Here is an 18,118-nt window from a genome sequence, read left to right as displayed (position 1 = left end):
AGTTAAGAGTTTTCAGTGTATACTCCACAGAAGGTTTTTCTCAATCCATTCCCCTACAAGATGAGGACGGAGGGTAAGGCATTATTCCAAAAGCAAGACGCACATTTGATGTTGATGGGGAAATCAAGGCAGATCACTACAGAAAAAAACTCCTTTTTCTGAAATTGGTGAGGATAAGCATGAAGGCTTCTGCACTGCTCAATGCTATTTTGAGAACATATTCACCTAATCTGAAATCACTCAGATGCTTCTCCCAAAACAAGGAATTCACTTATTATTAGAATTTTCATGAGAAGATTCTCAAATGATTATGAAACACAGCTTTATGAGTGCTTTAACAGATCATTGCTACATTTAATTTCAAAAGCAATTATAAGATTGCAATAAAAACAAGTGGACATAGTTAAGTATTTCACTATAGCATAGTCATAAAGAGGAAAAAACATAATAAAGTGGAAGCTTTCTAAAAGACAATTATACAGTTAGTAAATTCTTATGTTTGAGCATTTCTATCTTCTCTTCAAATAAAGAGAAAGGATAACACCCATTGAAGGAGATGGATAATATGGGTTATGAAATTTACTGAAAAAAAGTAAAGTATGTTAAAATCTCAGCCCAGAGCAGACTTGCAGATACTGCATAAAGATTTGCCGTGGTGATGGTACCTTGGAAACCTACAAGCCTCAAATAAAGTAGCAATAGTCTCAAAAGAACTGGAAACTAAGTGGCTTCTGAGGAACAGCATTAAGAGGGCTGGCAGCAACTGCTGCACAGACTTGGGGATAAGGGGGCAGAAGGGAACTAATTTTTTTCTATAAATTCGTTTAAAATACCAATACATATCCCTTCTGCTGACACGATAATGTGCTGTTCTGGGACACTCTGGTTCTATTTTGGTAGCTATTTAAATAGGTCACAAAAATTATTAAAAGAAATGCTTAATGCATTTTTAGGAAAATGGTTATCACATTTTCATGAATTCAAAAGTAGACGAATGCTCACTACTCCACAGGCAACAGAAAATTCTAATTTTTGTTACATTCTTCATACTATAGAGTATAGCAGGAAAATAATTTTATTCCCCTGTGTATGCTGTTCTTTGACTTAATAAACAAAAACTATCAAGACAAGTAGTCAGTACCACTGAAAAAAAATCTAAAGCACTTAAAATTGACACACAATCTCCCTCACTGTGCCTTTATTTCCTAATCACATTTACAACACTATGAACATCCTTGATACCACAAAACCATCACAAAGTTTTCAGTGATATTCAGAATTCAAAAGCTTTCAGATTTGACATGAAATCACATTCTTGCTTTTGCATGCTTACCTCTAAAGTAAAACCCCCATGTACATTCATATGTTGAAAGAGAAATTTACATCTACCTACCATCTTCTCTCCGGAAAAGACATGGCATTTTGCTCTCAACTTTAATGGCATTGTTTGCCAGACTAATTACAGTTTAAGTACCTATTTTTCATTCTTGCCAGGATTTAACAGCAGGGTTGGGTCTTTTTTCCATCCTTACATTGTTTCAGTGGCTATGAATGGCTCTAGAGATAATTTAGCACAATTGCTAGTGACAGGTATCTGGAACTATTCTTCAAAACAGTGGCTTCAGATCAAGGGTATTTTGAATTTATAGCATTTTAACTACTGTTAATAAAAGTTTCCAGAAAAAGGTGCAGAATTTTTCTAATCTCTCCCCAAAAACTTCACAAACATGCAATATTTTCTGTCATTTTTGAATGTCACAGCTACTTGCTGTGACAGTAATAACTCCCAGGGAAATTTGCAGCTCCACTAATGCAGACAGAATCCTACACTCTTTAAAAAGTCAAGAGGATTCCACAAAGGCTTAAAAATCTACATTTCAGATTGGCATTTTGCAGACACAAATTATTAAGTAATGTTGCATTTTATGGTTTTAAAGCCTGCTTGAAACAAAAAGGATCAACAGTAAGCATTTATCATTGCATGATACTCTTTGAATATGTTTACAGTAAATGTAAATGTTTATAGTAAATTCACTATTTAGGTGGACTTAACTGAGGGTATCAACATTTATAATCCAGATAAACTACTTCTTTCTCCTTAGTTTGCACTTAATCTATCATCCATCTATAACATGCTTGCGCCAAAAAGACAAAAGTGAGCTCTTTTCACAGAATGATAGGACTGGAAGAGATCTCGTGAGGTCTTCCCGTCCATTACTGAGGTCTAAAGCAGCAATAACTGTCTTACCTGTTCCTACAAATGGGTAATAGATTCCACAAACATACCAGACAATATGTCCCATTACTACACCACTCTTAGCATTAGACAGCTTTCTTTAACATGCTTTTAAAATTGCCCCATAACCTTTCCCTTGGCTAGGAATCCCTTCCCTTGGTTAATCATTTTTGCATCAGTATTACATACCAAACGTGTGTCTCCAGGCTAAGGAATCCCAGTTTCTTCAAATGCTCTTTCATATTTTTAGGCCCATGCTCATTTTTGTTGTTCTTGAATTGTTCTACAATTACTACTCTTCTCTCAAAACACACATACAGTACTGCACTAATCAATTAATACCTTACAAATGCCAAATATTAGCTCATGTAACTTGCAGACTTAATTTCTTCTAAATATGTTACTGAGCCAGTTTTCTTGCAGCAAGTTCCTGGTTTTCTGATTAAAATTGAGATCTTGCAAATCTTGACCTTATCTTTCACATCTCCACTAAATTTCCATATGTATTTATTTATAAACTTTGTGACGTCTCATTAATACCTAATTAAACAAAGTGGAAAGGCTCTAAGTAGCAAAACAGGGAAATTGGCAAAGACAGAGAAGACTCAGTATTCAAGATACTATTTTGTGCCTGCTGTACAAGGAGGCAAAAGCTCTGGTTTTCCTGCTTCTGTCCCTACACTTCTTTGCCCATTAAATTTAGTCAGCTCCCTTTTGCCTTTCATACCAGTCAGCCATAATGCCCTTGATTCTCCAAGTTTGTACAAAACTCCACACCTCATTTACCCTCATTTTACCCTGTAACTTCTTTTTTCCCCAAGACATTTCTTCTATTTTTAGCAATAGCCTTTATCATCTAGTCCAACTTTCACCTTGCCTATCCTAATAAACAACCTTGTAGAACAAGGGTGGATTTAATTATCTTTAAATATGCTACACTTTTTTTTTATTTCATGAGAACTTTTAAACTGCACCAACACTGAAAATTGTGTGAACACATGCAGTGCTCCATCAATTTGTATGACATCAAAATGGCATTATTATTGCAAAAGGAGTCAGATAGATGCAATTCTTCGAAATTTGGGCTTTTTACAAGGCAGACCTGAACCTATGAAAGGAACATGCAATGCCTATGGCTTTCCCTTCTCATATCAGACACCCAACTAATTGTCTAAGACACTTCACAGTGGATTAAGTATTCCCTCACCTACTTAAATCCTCTCAACCATTGAAACTGTAAACATTATTTATTTAAGAAGCATTAAAAGATGTCAGTGGAAGTATTTTGTTTTAGAATGCATTCTATATTTTTTCCAAAGGAAAAACTAGAGAGAAGATACAATTATCAACAGAAGAAATTGAAAGCATATATTTAACATGTAGAATTTGTGGGAAGAAATCAAACAAGTTATAGATGCATTAAGGTGCAATGATTTCCACACAGTACTCTTTTTTTGGGGTTTTTTGTGCAAATATGTCTCAGGCTGCCAATTATTCTTAAACAGAAACACCAGAGAACACTATATGATCCAGATGTATTTTTTTTAACTGTGACACTGGCAAATATAAGGGAGAAGTTGGGGGGGCCTAAATAAATACATTATTGTGATTGTTACTTCATTTCTTTCTAGCATTTTACGGGAAAAGTTTTCTTTTTTCTTATCATTTAGAATTCGGAATCAAGCAGTAAGAAAATACCAAGAGCAGAAATTCAGTCCTATATTTATACTTACAATTAAGTTTTAGGGTTTTATTCAGCACTCTTGTCTTGAAAATTTAATAATGCTGCCTCTGTATTTTTCCAAAAGAATCACAGCATTCCTGCAGTCTCTATAAACTTGCCTTAAGTGTTGCTATAATGCTGTACTCTGGAGAAGTGAACTGGGGATGAGTACTGTTACACAAAGCACGGGGTCAGCCTCTGACACCCCTTCTCACAATGAGCAATACATTTCATCTGCAAGTCTCATCCAAGGTCCCACTCAGCATTAACAAAAGCAAAAGAATTTGGCCTGTTAGTGTGAGCAGCTTCCCACAGTCACCTGCTACATTAAAAATAGCTACTTCCCAAGATCTTGCTATACCATTCTCCCACATACAGAGTCCTAAGCAGCAATAACTGCGTACCATTTGCAGCAGCACAAGAGTGCTCTTGATACAAACACTGTCTTACCTAGAGCACACACATCATACACTGTAGTGCATGCATATGCAGCATCCACATATAGCTCAGCAACATCGGGCTTTAAGGCCTTGTATCGGCCAGATCGGAGCAATTAATTTAAAAATAAATATATAAATACAACTAAATAGCTCTTTAATTTTAAGACTGAGTCAGGAAGGTGAGAGAACATGAACTTAGAAAGGGAAAAGTCAATTTCACTTTCCATACATGGGTTTTACTGCTACCTTCAGAAAACACAGGAAAACAACATCCAAACATAAAATAGTTAGCAAAAATATCTGCGCTTTGTCTCTCCATCCTCCTTATAGGCAAAATATCAAACCTCTACCAAATAACAACCCTATTTTAAAAACCAATTTTGATTTGCATGTGAGAGATCCAGAATCTACAGGAACAAATATGAACAACTTGTGCTATGAATAAATTGCCAATAAAGCAACAATTTTCAAAATAATTTCCATGCAATAATTTCCACACATGTACACAACAAACTTGCAATATTTAGTTCGTTGTTAGGAAATCAACAGAAGATCTTTGTGGAGGTCTGCAGATTGTTTCCCCTGTTCTGTAAACAAATGATGACTCCTCAGAAATCTTTCAATTACTCACAGTTATTTACAGCATTCTGAATAATCACTGAAAGAAACATACTTGATGGCTGATAAATAAAGAACTAGATGATTCTGAAAGCATACATTTTTTTACTGTAAATGTACTAATACATTTGTATTAGTATATGTACTGAACAATACAAATTAAGACTATATTTGCATTTCCAAGAGCAGCTTCAACAATTTGTATCCAAGTGAACAATTTGCTTTTTTTAATTTATTCATACAGTATTGCAGTTATGGTAAATTAGCAATAGATTTCTAATATTTTTCAGCAAAATTTGTCCATACTGAAAAAAAAAAAAAAAGAAAAAAAACACAACTGCTAACAAGGCTATTGTCTCTGTGTAAGACCTGTTTTCCAAAAAAGTGACAGGAAACTGCCAAGGAAATTATTTAGTTCCTCAGGACCACAGGCAACAATGTACTTTATTAGTTTTCAAATTGCTAGGAATTGGGGTTTTCAATTAAAAACTTGCATAATAAATCAATAGCACATGACTAACACTAGAATAATAGTGAACTCCACTTTGTACAGACTGTGATGCTTTGGTGGGAAATTTTATTGAGGCTTCACTATCTCTGAGCATCATTAGTAGATAAAATTAATAAAGGATTACATTCCCAATCCTCTTACTAGAAATAACAATTAAAGCATATAATGTGTTACACAAAAAAAGACAAAAAATTAACTCTGTTGCATATAGCAAAGCCCCCAGACTAACCCTTGAAGAAAAAGGCTCTGCTAGAAGCCTTTTTCTTCATACTCAGAGCCCACTGAACTGGGACAACACTTGGGAACAGACCCGTATTCATCTTACAGCTTGCATTCCTGTTCTGTTTGTTTCCAGTAAAGATGAGGCTAGATCCCCAAAACAGAAGTCCTCTAAAGGAATGTCACAACATTAGCTCCAAAACTAATAGACTTTAGCACTGATTAGTTCACACCCATTCCTGTTCCCCAAACTCTGCCATGACTCCAGGTACAAGACTCCCAGCATGCAAAAGGCATTTCTGCCTTACAGGGCCCTAGACAGCAGCCAGGCTGAGACTGCCACAGCACAAACACACTACTGCCTGACACACAGAGAAAACATCACCAGAACCAGAAATCTGGAAGGAGCTCTGCCTTTGCCATCATTGTGGCAGGAAAATCAGTGTTGTGTTTTGAGCTGCACAGGCTCTCTCAGAAACCAGAAGAGTAAGAGGGGACAAGGGTACATGCCATAATATATATATTACATGGAGAAGTCTCCTGTCCCCACTTGAAGCAAATACAACTGAATTAATTAGCTGTAGTAAATGGAGGTGGGAACGAGGTCACAAAGGTAGCAAGCAACAGCACTGATCCACAGCTCTACGGACAGGGACCTGCAGCTCTGCACAGAGGTACTGCACCAGGGCACGGCTCCTGAGGGAACAAGGGACAATTGTCCCCTCATCAGCACACAAGAAATATTATCTTCTTCGGTGCTCTCAACCACAGCAACAGCCTTTTTTTCTGGGCACAGCCCTGGAGAAACAAAATTCAAAGCCAGACAGCTCAAGGCAATCCTGCACGTTGTGCTTTCCGAAAGCTGACTCCTCTGGCTCCCTGTGCAGTGGCCATCGCACAGAGACAACACACCTTGACAAAGTGAGACTAGCACACAGGCCAGCAAGGCATGAGCAAGAGCAAAACTGCTACTGACTGCTGCATTAGTGTGAAACACTAAGGACTAAGTCTTCCATGGAATCGCTATCACGAACTACAGATGAAAACTTGGTTTACACTTATTTGTCTCTCCACAGAAAGGAACTCGGCAGCCAGTCTGTCAGTGAAAGCAACAGGACCTTCTACTCCACTGTCAGAAACTGAGAGGGCAGCCAGTAATAGGAAGGAGGATTCATAAAAGGGATCCAGAAAGCAATGGGAAAAAACTGTCCCTGCCACAAGGAGAAAGAAGATGCCAGAGATAACCAACCTCACACTGTGTAGCAACCTGCCACCTATTGCAAAATGGACCACGTCAACAGATGATGGGAACAGACCCTATGAAAAACGGGCTTGCCACGAGCGCATCTCATCAACCTGCAGCAGCTGAGACTTGTCTCTTTCAAGCTTTGTCAATGTTGTGCAGCTCGCCGTGCTAACATAACACACAGCCATTTCAGGAGCAGCAAAGCCTCTACAGACCTATGCAGTGTGTTGACAGGGATGTGTACGCACAGACACTTGTGTATGTACATGAGAGACTTTTCCTCGCCCCAGACAGATTTCCTGTGCAAGGCAGGAACCACCATTCACAAACAGAATCTCAGTATGAGATCGAGATCGACACCCACATTTAAACCTTCTGTGTGTCTGCAACCCTGTGTTTGGGGGAGGCCTGGCAGGAAAAAGGGTCCCTACAGATCTAACGGTGTTAAAAGCTCCCCATCAACTGATCTCTTTCCTACTTGCACGGAAAAGGCTGGCCAGCCGTAGCTGTGCAGCCACACGGTGCTCCGAGGAGAGGATGCAGCGCGTCCCCCTCAGATAACAATAACCCCCAGATCACCAGCTCCACGGCTGAGCACAAGAGACTGCGACACGGCAGCACGAAGCTCAGCCCGGGATCCGGCGGGAGGCAGACCCTGCCGCGTCAGTGCCAGCCCTCAGCAGATTCCTCTGCGGTCTGCAAGCGAGGAGGGCCAGCGACCTCCGGATACTGCCCCAGCCCCGGCCCCGGAGCGGGATCCCCGCGGGGCTGCCCACAGGTGCTCGCTCCCCGGCGCTGCCCCACCGCCGGGGAGCAGAGGGGCGAGAGAGCCTGAGAAAGGAGATGTCGGAGGCAGGGGAACACGAAGAGAGGGGGTACCGAGAGGAAGGGGATGCCAGAGGCGGGGGCCCGGAGGGCAGGGTGCTTGCCCCCGGAGGGACACGCGCACAACCGCGCACAAACACACACCGCTCCATCCCCGAGCGTCCTGGCGCCGAGACACTCCCGCCGCCGCGGCATCGCCCGGCACCGGAGCGAGCCAACCTGTTTCCCCACGCGCCGAGAAATCGGCTGCGGTGCCCAGCACGGGCGGGCGGGCGGGAAGGCGGCCCCCCGCGCCCCCTCCCCGGCTGCCTCCCCGCGGGGCGCGTCGCAACCCCTCGGCCGGGGCCGCGCTGCGGCAGCCGTACCGTGGGCAGCAGCGGCTCCATCTGCGCCCCCTGGTCCTGAGTCTCCATGCGGCGGCGGCGGGGCTGCGGCGGCGCCCCCTCCCCGCCGCCCGCGGGCCGGGGCGCTCCCCGGGCGCTGCGGGAGCCGCTGGGCTGCGCCGGGTTCGGGGCTCGCTCCGCGCTCCCGGCTCCGCGCTCCCGCCGCGCTCCCGCCGCGGATCCGGCGGCGCGGAGGCAGGAAGCGCGCGCCAGTCACATGGCCGCGCGCACCGCCGGCCCCGCGCGGGGGGGCGGGAGCCGGAGCCACCTGCGGGACGCGGGATGAGGGACGCGGGATGAGGGACGCGGGATGAGGGATGAGGGACGCGGGATGCGGGATGAGGGACGCGGGATGCGGGATGAGGGACGCGGGATGAGGGATGAGGGACGCGGGATGAGGGACGCGGGATGCGGGACGCGGCCTCTCCCGCCGGGGCCGCAGGGCCGGGTCCGCCTCGCCCCTGTACGCCGGCACCCCGCGGGCGCTGCAATGGGATCGGAGGGACCGGGCCCCGCGAACCGCCGGTGAGACTATAGAAAACACCACACACGGCTCAGAAGTTGAGCGCTTTACGCCAAGCTTCAGCCGCAGGCTCCCCAGCACTGCTGCTTCAGTGCAGTCTTGGGCCAAGGTTTGATTTAGCCAGCACCAGAAGAGTACCAGAAAACAGTGACCTTTCACTTGGTCCTGCCCGAATTTGACCCTTAGTTACAGATAGCACCTTCAAAAGAGAGTTCTGCTCCTCTCCCCACTACAATAACCCCACCATCCCCTTCTACTTGCAAATCACAAACATATCAGAATACCATATATTTCAGTATAGAGCTGATAGGAGTCTTACCCTCTTTTTCACCCAATTTTATCATTCAAGCCTGCTACACATTTGGCTTCTCCTAGTCTGTCTGGCTCTGCATCTCAGTGGTTACATTCAGCTACACCAAAACCCCAACAAGCTACACAAATGGTTGTCAAAGCCTAAACTTGCTGTACAAATGGAAATAAGAAGTTGAGTCCCCACAGTACTTGTACTACTAAGAACAAGTGTGACACTGCCTACCAAAACAACTGAGCTAGAGAAGTTTATATTTTCATCACTTCCCAGCGTACCTTGCAAAAAAACTGAGCCCATCCAAACCTGTGTGCATAAAAATCAAATTGGACACAGATCTGATTATGAAAAATAAACTAGCAAGTAAACTTCTTTCTCCCTGTTAAATTAATTTCCGTGCCAAAGCAGCAGGCCATGCCCTACATTTTGGATATCCTTTGCAGTCTAAAAGTAGATCAATAAACAGCTTCACTAAATCTGATTAATTTCCTCTGCCATGGGACATGTTCTTGAAGTCTCCCAGAGGTCTTCCAGGCTGAATTATTTGTACATTAGCCAAGCAAGACACAGAGCTGGGGGAGCAGCATGAAGGAAAGGGGAGTCAAAGCTGATTCTTACAAAGAAGGGGGCTATTTTTCTGAGTTACAACTGAGAACTTATTCTTTAAACTGACATATACATTTAACACTGTAAAGAAAGACAGACAACAGATATGGTCCAGGTTCTGGGGTAAAGGCGAGATGTGTATTTTCATAACATGATTACAGACCTACAGTAATTAACACAGGAGGCCATTCAGGTCACTAGAGGTAAGGCTGTGTCAGCATTTGCGCAGTAAAACCCTATTTGTAGGAGCTTATAATTAAGCTATGAAAGTCATGATGAAGCTGGAAAAGAGTGTATTTAAAAGTGTTTTTCCTCCTTGAAATAAAATAGATTTAAAGTGAATATACCACCTGTGAAATCAGGAAGACCAAAAGCTTTCAGTCTACAGGCAGTTATTTCAATGAATATTAGTATAAGCACCTTAGTCTTCACTGCCTAAATATCTCAAGCTTGTCCAAGAGTATTTTTTCAGTAGGTACTGCAATTCTTCAAGCTCAATGGCATTTACACATCTTTCGCTCCCCAAAATATTCCTCAAAACACACTCATCCACATAGACACATCTAATAAAAGTAAAGTCCACAACCAACTCAGACACTGTGTGCATGACACTGTTTCCCAACACTTCACAGTGAAAATCAGGATCAAGACCACAAGCACCACGCTCAGGAATTACAAGTGACTTACTGAATGGACAATCAAAAGAGAGTTAGGATCAGCCATGTAATTGTTTTTGCAAAGGTTTTATGTCAGAGTGCTTTACAGTCAGGAGTTCACCATTATGGAATAATAGATGAAATATGGAAAAAGTCAGTTAAATAATAAACCTTTCCAAATCATTCTGTACTGTCCTGCTTCACACACATAAAACCACCACAGACTTCCATAGCTACAAAGCCACACTTTGATAGCCGAAGTCAAATTGCAAGTCATTCTTTTGGCAGCTGTGACAAACGTGGTTCAGTACAAAGGTCCAAAATGTTGAATCCAGAACTCCAAAGCCGAGGGCTTTGCATATACAAAAGTCAAAGAACATAAAGGACCTTGCTGAAAATTCTGGTTTTAATCCAACATAACTAAGCTATTTTTTGGACCATTATAGCAGTATATCACACCAAAAAGAGCATTAAGAGAAAGTAATATTTATCCTCTAGTTGATTTATAATTGAATTTGAATTCTGTTTTCCCTTATTTCAAGTTGGCTTCTTTCACTATTGCATCTGATTGTAAGCCATTCTTCCACATTCAGCAATTTTGTTAGTATTACTCTATTACACTAGTAATTTCATTTCTCATCCCAAAAGAATAAGCTTTAAATTTGTGAAATTTTAAAATAGAGCAGGCTTAATTTCCAGTTTCAACTTTTAGTACACAACTAGGTGTTATTTTCAAGCATTTATACATGAAGGGTAAAAAAATTTTCTCAAATCATCAATAATTGGAGATACTTCATCACAAAAGCAGCTGTGAAATCATGACATACAGATACACTTAAGTTGTAAGATTAAGAATACTTAGGATATGCTATAAAAATTTTAAAAATTGTGGCATATTTATGTCAGACTGATTTTTTTTAATATATATTTCTAGTGCATTGGTTAAATGAAATAGTGAGCGTTTCTACATTTACTTTGACAGTGATAAAGCTCCTAAAGTAAATGTCAATGGAAAAAAGGGGAAATATTGTTCTTGTTCAATAACATTCTGAATTTATGTCAGAAACTGACCTGATCCCTGCCTGGTGTCAGCTTTCATAAGAAATTTAAGACAGCAAAAGTTGAATTTTATTCTTCTCCTTCCTCAAACTGCCTTTTGCCCCTTTGGCCTGCAGCAAGCCAATTACTCAGATGTTCTCTCAAGTCACAGTCAATGTGTTAAGCCCCACTGAACAGAGATTTTGTTCCTCAGAAGCTGTTCACAAGGGGTATGTTTTATATATAAGCTGAATTACATTCAAAAGGCTCAGAACATTCTCAAAGTACTTTGTAGGCATGTAGCATAGATTTTGGAGGCATATACCCATCTATCTGGGCTCATGAGAGGTCTTGCAATACTTCTCTTAGTAAGTCTTTGTAAAAAAAGTTCCATTTTCATGCCTAATGAGCACTTCCTTTCATCAGGAAGGTGAAGGAATTGCTTCCTCCACCTAAGTCTCAAGAAGGTATTCTGATATAGTACGTGATGCTATATATATGGGTGTATTTTTATATGCACATAAAAGCTGTCACAGAGTCCTAGCATCACTTACTGGCCCAGTACCACTCACATTTTTACTGTCATACCTTTCTGTCAGTTTTTGTGATCAATATATAGCTATAATTTAAAAGAAATTCTTTATTTAAACTATTTCTCTGAATACAATTCCTTTTTCTAGGAAGATATCCTGGGAGTATTGGCTCATCTCCCAGTTTAGCCATAAAATATGTCACTCTACCAGAATGGAGCGGGGTAGGAATTGCTACTAAGCAAGAGTGAACTCCACAGAGCTGTTAGTTACAAACCTGAACATGAGAACTATTTACTTTAAAATGTCCCCACAGCAGAAATATGCTTGAAGCATAATTCATTCATTTACATATATGTCCAATTGTCTCAGCATGTTCTTAATTCCAAAAAGAACCTGCACTCTGTCAGACCTAATGTGGTTGCCAGTAGATTTTAGCAACATAGTGAACAATTTCACACAATATTCAGAATCAGAAAGGACTGGGGTTAGATCAGTTTGCCCTCTCTTGATTCCTGCCTAAGCTCGAGCCTCAGATACACTGGTAAATAAAATGCATGCACAATACACATTAATTTGAATGCTCATACTGTGCATATTTATCATAAATATATTTCTTTAATGAAGGGAAACCTTTTAAAAATTGCTTATTATTTTCATCTTGTTACAGGTTATTTCTATTTCAAATAAAACAGCAAATTAATTCCTAAGCTTCTGAGGGAAACAAAATAACTATCAAGCAGTCAGAATCCTTTTCATTCTATTTTTGTCTTAATGACCATAGAAGATGAAATAGTAATGGATGGACTTCTCAAACTGCATTTCATACTACTAAAATAAAGATGTGAACTATCTTTACATATGAAGAGGAACATCCCATTGATATAGCCTATTCCTAGTACTTTTTTTTCCTTTGTAATTAGAGAAACTATTCTGACAAAAAGGTAAAAAAGGGGAGGGGAAAAACACAAATTCTGGCAGCAGTGTTTCCTCTCTCCATTCTTCCTCCCTAAGTGAAGATAAATAACCATCTGGATCATTGTACTGCCTTTGTGACAGGTGGTACTCAGTTATGTTTCTCATTTGATTGGAAAGCGGTAATGGCTCTTTAGCAGCTCTTTCTTTTGCTAATATACTCTGCTTGAAATAATTTACTTTAAGTTAATTCATTTGAAATATGATCCAAAAAGATTCAGTACTGATTGCAATGTATTCTTCAATTGCAACATAATCTCTTTTTTTCTATTGGCATTCAAATTAGAAAGAAGTACTCTAATAATTGTTTCACTAATACAACTTCTCATATTGTTCAGCCAAAAGAAGTAATGCCAATGAAATATGCCTGTGTCCACAGCCCAATCCTACAACTCCTATGACACAGAGAGACAATCTGTGTTGGTAAAGAGCACCAAATATTTGTTATTTTTTAAATTTTCCCCAAAATGGATCCTCTACCAAAGGTCATGAATTTTATGGTATTCTGTCTCTAAGCTAGGCCTCTGACTTTGGCTATAAGGCCATTATTAGAGAATACTATTTTAAAATCTAAACTAAAATTAAGATGTGTTTGAGACTCTTAAAATAATACATGTAATTAATCATTATATTAGTTTGCTAATTATTAAGATAATTACTCTTTCTAGGCTTATTTTTCAAGTGAAAGAAATTCCTCAGATATATCATGCATTTAATCCTGCTTTGTAAATAAAATATGTTGAATCAGGCCCTGATTAGTCACTGACCTAAATAATCCTTCAGAAAGATTAAGCTATCTTAATTTAAAACCTGCAAGGGGGGGCATAATATATTGTTTCTTGCTCAGTTACTCTAACAGCAAACTCTAACTAAACATGTATCTTACAGATGTAAGACATTTATCTAGATTGAGCTTCAAGTAGTTGGATTTTGCTACAAGTCTTACTTCGAGGCCAAGAAGTCCTCTGACATCAGGAATTGTTTCCTTATATAGGTAAGGACTGTGTAAATATTTCTCTTCCTTTACGGTGCTTCTAATTCTCTGCTCCTAATCCTCTGCACCGCTGCCATGGCTCCTCTAAGTTTCCCATTTTCATGGGAACACCACACCATTACAAAGCCTGGCCTGACAGTGTAGCATTAGGAAGCCAGACCTCCGGATCCGCCTTTGACCTCAGGATCATCCTGTTTTCCACATCATGAAACATCAGCTCCCTTAAGCATGTTCCTTAGGGAACATCAGTTCCCTTAAGCATTGTGCCACGAGGAGAGCTCCTAACTGGGGCATCTACAGGGTCAGATGATGGTTATTGGGAGAGATGGATGAGGCTGGCTGCGGATTTTTTTGTTTTCAATATCTGAAATTTGCAAGTACATACTACAGGAAATGGTACAAAGTGCATATTATCTACTTTCAGCTTTTAAATCCTAGTCATATTCTTTGTTTTGCCTTAGACTGTAATCACTTCAGCAGAGAGTTTTTCAGCCCCCATGACAGACCAGACTGATCATGTGGCCTTACTGTGATTAAGCCAATGTGATTGATTCTTACTGTGATTGATTCAACTATAGAAATAACTATGTAAAATTCATGAACAGTAATATTTTGCACATATACCTAAGACACCAAAGCTATCTGTGTTAGTCCCAGAAACAGAAGCACTAAGCTGTGTCATGCTGTACCCATTTTTCTCATTACATCTTGAGTAAGATGCATTATCCCAGCTGCTGGGATTTTCAACTTTGTCTTGAACTTCAGACAACTGAAGAGATTGTTTGCAACACTACTTTAGCTAAATCAATTACTCCTGGCAGAAAAAGCACCCACCTCCTCCTCAGGTTTTCCAAATACAAAGTTAATTCAAATAACTTCAAATCTAAATGGAGGAAAAGTAGAGAGGGAAAAAACTGCATGGAAAATTATCTTTTAATTACAATTTTGAAAACAAAGCTACAAAATTTATAAATATTTCAATAAAAATCCCAGTCTAGGCTGCATATAACCCTGAAGTTTCTCAGTAAATCAAAGCAGTGCTACAGGTAATTTATGGAGCTGAAAATCTAGCTCCCTCTCTATCCATCACCTTTGAGAGGAACCCAACCCTGGTATCATAGAGTTTGCTTAGTAGGTAAGATCATTTTCTCCTCTTTTGGGAGCATCTCTGAGTTACCAAATAAAATTGAATGAACTATACTTACTATACTTTCTAATCATGCATTCTTTAAGCAGCCTTTAAAGCAGCCTTTCTGCCATACATAAGATTTTAAAAACAAATACTTTAGAAATTACATCACATGTCAATTCTTCATTGTAAGCATGTTTTACTTTTTTCATATTTTGCAGTGCTGTACTAGATTTTCACAAAAACTAGATCCACATGTAGTGCATTAGTAATAAAGATAACAGTGCTGGCTTTACAAACGCTTCTTTTGTTCCAAAATACTGCCTTTGTCAGTTTTGCTGCTCAAACCCCCTACATAGAGGGGAAAACCTTTGCTGTGTTTATACTGACCTGCTAATGAAATAGAATTACATGTCCTTCTTATTTTTCCACATGCTACATTTCCAGACAAAAAAAACCTCACCTGAAATCCAGAATCCAGGATCTTGACTAGCTTGCCATTTCACAAGAGCAGCAGCTGGCATAAACTGGCAGAGCTCCAATACAGTCAAATGGGGTTTATGAGATGAAAGTGCATTCCTTACTGAAGTAGCCAACTCAAATCAAAAGCAGGAATTTATAAAGGAACTATTTGAAAAGAATAGCTACAAAGAAATAACTATTCTCTTTAAAGATAAATACTTTAAAGCTGAGCTTCTAAATTGCACAGAGAACAAATTCATCCATGTTCCCCAGTAGGTAGGTAACTGGGACACAGAAAGTGAAATCTTCATTGAATGACTAATCTCACAGAAACCAGTGATACCAATTCCTTGGTTTTGTAAGAATTTTGCTTCATTAAGAAGACACTTTTGGCCTAAAGAGTAGTGATCAGTGATTCAAAACCCAGCTGCAGACAGTTAGTGTGTAAGTGATGCTCATTTCCAGCCAGACAGTTTTGGGATGGATCCTGTGTCTAATGTTTCAAGTGTTTAATATCAATGACCTCCATGGTGGGACACAATGAGCCCTCCTGAGGCCTATAGAGAGTTCATGGCAAATTGGAGGGGTGAGCTGACAGAAACCTCATGAAGCTTAGCAACAAGTGCAGAGTCCTGTACCTGGGATGGGTCAGCTCTATGGGGTGAATTAGCAAAATCACAGCCAGCGAAGTGCAGGAATGGGATTATTCCCCTTGGCACTCAGAAAGTCACATCTGAAATAAAAATGCTCTGGTTTTGGGCCCCTAGTACACAGAGGAAGATCTGTTCAAATCATAACAGACAAACTGTCTGTTCAAATTATATACTTACAGCATTGTCAGCCTAAATTTACAAAAAAAAATATTTTATGGACAGGAAAAGGCATTTCTAAGCTATAAAAACTCACATTTCCCTAAGGTAAACATTTAAGATGATTCATGACCTAGGAGTACTTGCTCCTCTCCAAAGACTTGGAAAGGATTTCACACAAATTTCTCAGATACCTTTAGCCACATTTGAGTCGCCTAACACTGTCAGAGTAACTCGCTCCAAGTTGTCTTGCATTACACATGAAAAAAGAGAGATTACTTACAAATAGCAGCATAATGTCTGAACTCCAATTGTTTATCCTATTTTGACCAAAGGTAAACAGCTCAAAACTTATGGTTATGATAAGAAGCTTTAAACTCAAGTACCCCTGTACTTTCCTCCTTGAGATGAAAAAATATAATAATAAAATTCCAATTATAAAGAGAAAACTGAGGAGTACTAACATGGCAATATTCAGGAATTATTGTTGTGACATTAAACATATAGATAAAATGGTTTCTATGAACTTTTACCAGAGCAGAAGAGAATTCCTATCCGAGTTCTGAGAAATCTAATCTGTATGTCTATGGACTTCTAAGACAGTGAGTGTAGGATTTCTGTATCTCATTTATTTAAAATCATTAATAGATTTTTTTAAAAGACAGATGCAATTTAGTACATGCATTGTCTTTACATTTCTGCAAATACCCCATTATTAGTAGATTTGTAACTGTCAGGACCCAGCTGCACACCCACTCCGTAGCCATTGCATTACACCCAGCAATGCTCTAATCTGAGGAATCATTGCCTCTTCCTAAAAATCATGGCCAATGCGTTGACACAGGTGAAATATTTTACCACCTGCCAGCAGGACCAGAAGCCACTAAAGCTTCCAGAATTCCTCTAATACTCCCACTGCACACATGAAAACACATTAAAGTGAAAGTGTGAGGCTATCAGGACCACCTGAAGCACCAAACATAAATATCACACTGAGACAACTGCACTGTTACAAACATGCCTTAAGGCACTGCCTCACAATTCAGCCTTGGCGTCAGGCTGTGTGTTGAGAAAACAGGAATGGACTGATTAAAGCCTTGACCAAAATTATGACATAAACTGTGCTTAACATCTCAAACAGAGACTGTGGGACACTAGTATCTAAACTGGCTAAAGGAACAAAGACAGCTTCTCATCTCCTGTGGTTCCCACTCTGACATGTCCATATCAAAACAAGACCATGGTACAATTTCATCCTCATTCCCAAAAAGAGGAAACTGTCATGGGGAAGCTGTAGTGCATCACCAGCAAGAGAAGAGAGACACCAAGAGTGCAGGTCTTGATCCCAGTTACCTCAAGAAGCACTGAGAGAGACTGGAAAGTCCATAGAAGTCAGAGTCTTCTCAGGACAATAAATTGTTTTGTCCTACCCTAAGAATCAGTGGTCATCAGGATAATCCTGCAGGTCTCAGCTGTAAGATAATCACATCTCTAATGTCTGGCATCACGCTGGGACCACTTTCATAAAACCTATAGTTTGCTTGTAGTTTGCTGCCTTTTGCTAGACCTCATGAAAAGAGCACGTGTTCAGCAGTGAACACTTTTGCCTACCGCACTGAGAGGTGTTTTCTGTCCATACAGACTTATGTTTCTCAGACCAAGCTATAACTATACAACTTGACTCATATTCAGGGTTTGCAGGAAGTTAGCATGTTTACGGGAAGAGCACTTTTTTGCATGTCAGTGCTCCTAGCATAGGAGATAGTTTAGATTTTACTATATTTCTTGGTGTAATTTCAGAAAATATAACTCTATTTCTATCACTGCAGCACACTCAGTCATATCTAATCCACACCTAAATTACTAAGATGGCAGGGGAACTGTGGAA

The 18,118-nt window shown here is 40.1% G+C and overlaps 1 protein-coding gene across 2 annotated transcripts in view; it reads right to left on the bottom strand.

Moving 5' to 3' along the window:
- SLC4A10 (solute carrier family 4 member 10) overlaps window positions 1-8,380 on the bottom strand; it is a 151,024-nt gene extending 142,644 nt beyond the window's left edge. Inside the window, exon 1 of one of the 2 annotated variants that reach the window (XM_068195665.1) lies at window positions 8,184-8,380. In XM_068195665.1, coding sequence (XP_068051766.1) covers window positions 8,184-8,231 — 48 coding nt within the window. In that variant the 5' untranslated portion in view covers window positions 8,232-8,380. The remainder of the gene's footprint in view (window positions 1-8,183) is intronic. The other variant, XM_068195659.1, reaches the window with a different exon arrangement.
- Between the last annotated feature and the right edge of the window lie 9,738 nt (window positions 8,381-18,118).

This window comes from Anomalospiza imberbis, chromosome 7 (assembly GCF_031753505.1).
Source record: "Anomalospiza imberbis isolate Cuckoo-Finch-1a 21T00152 chromosome 7, ASM3175350v1, whole genome shotgun sequence".
Taxonomy (NCBI): Eukaryota; Metazoa; Chordata; class Aves; order Passeriformes; family Viduidae; genus Anomalospiza; species Anomalospiza imberbis.
The sequence above is the reverse complement of the archived record's forward strand: the minus strand, read 5'-3'. Positions and strand labels throughout refer to the sequence as shown.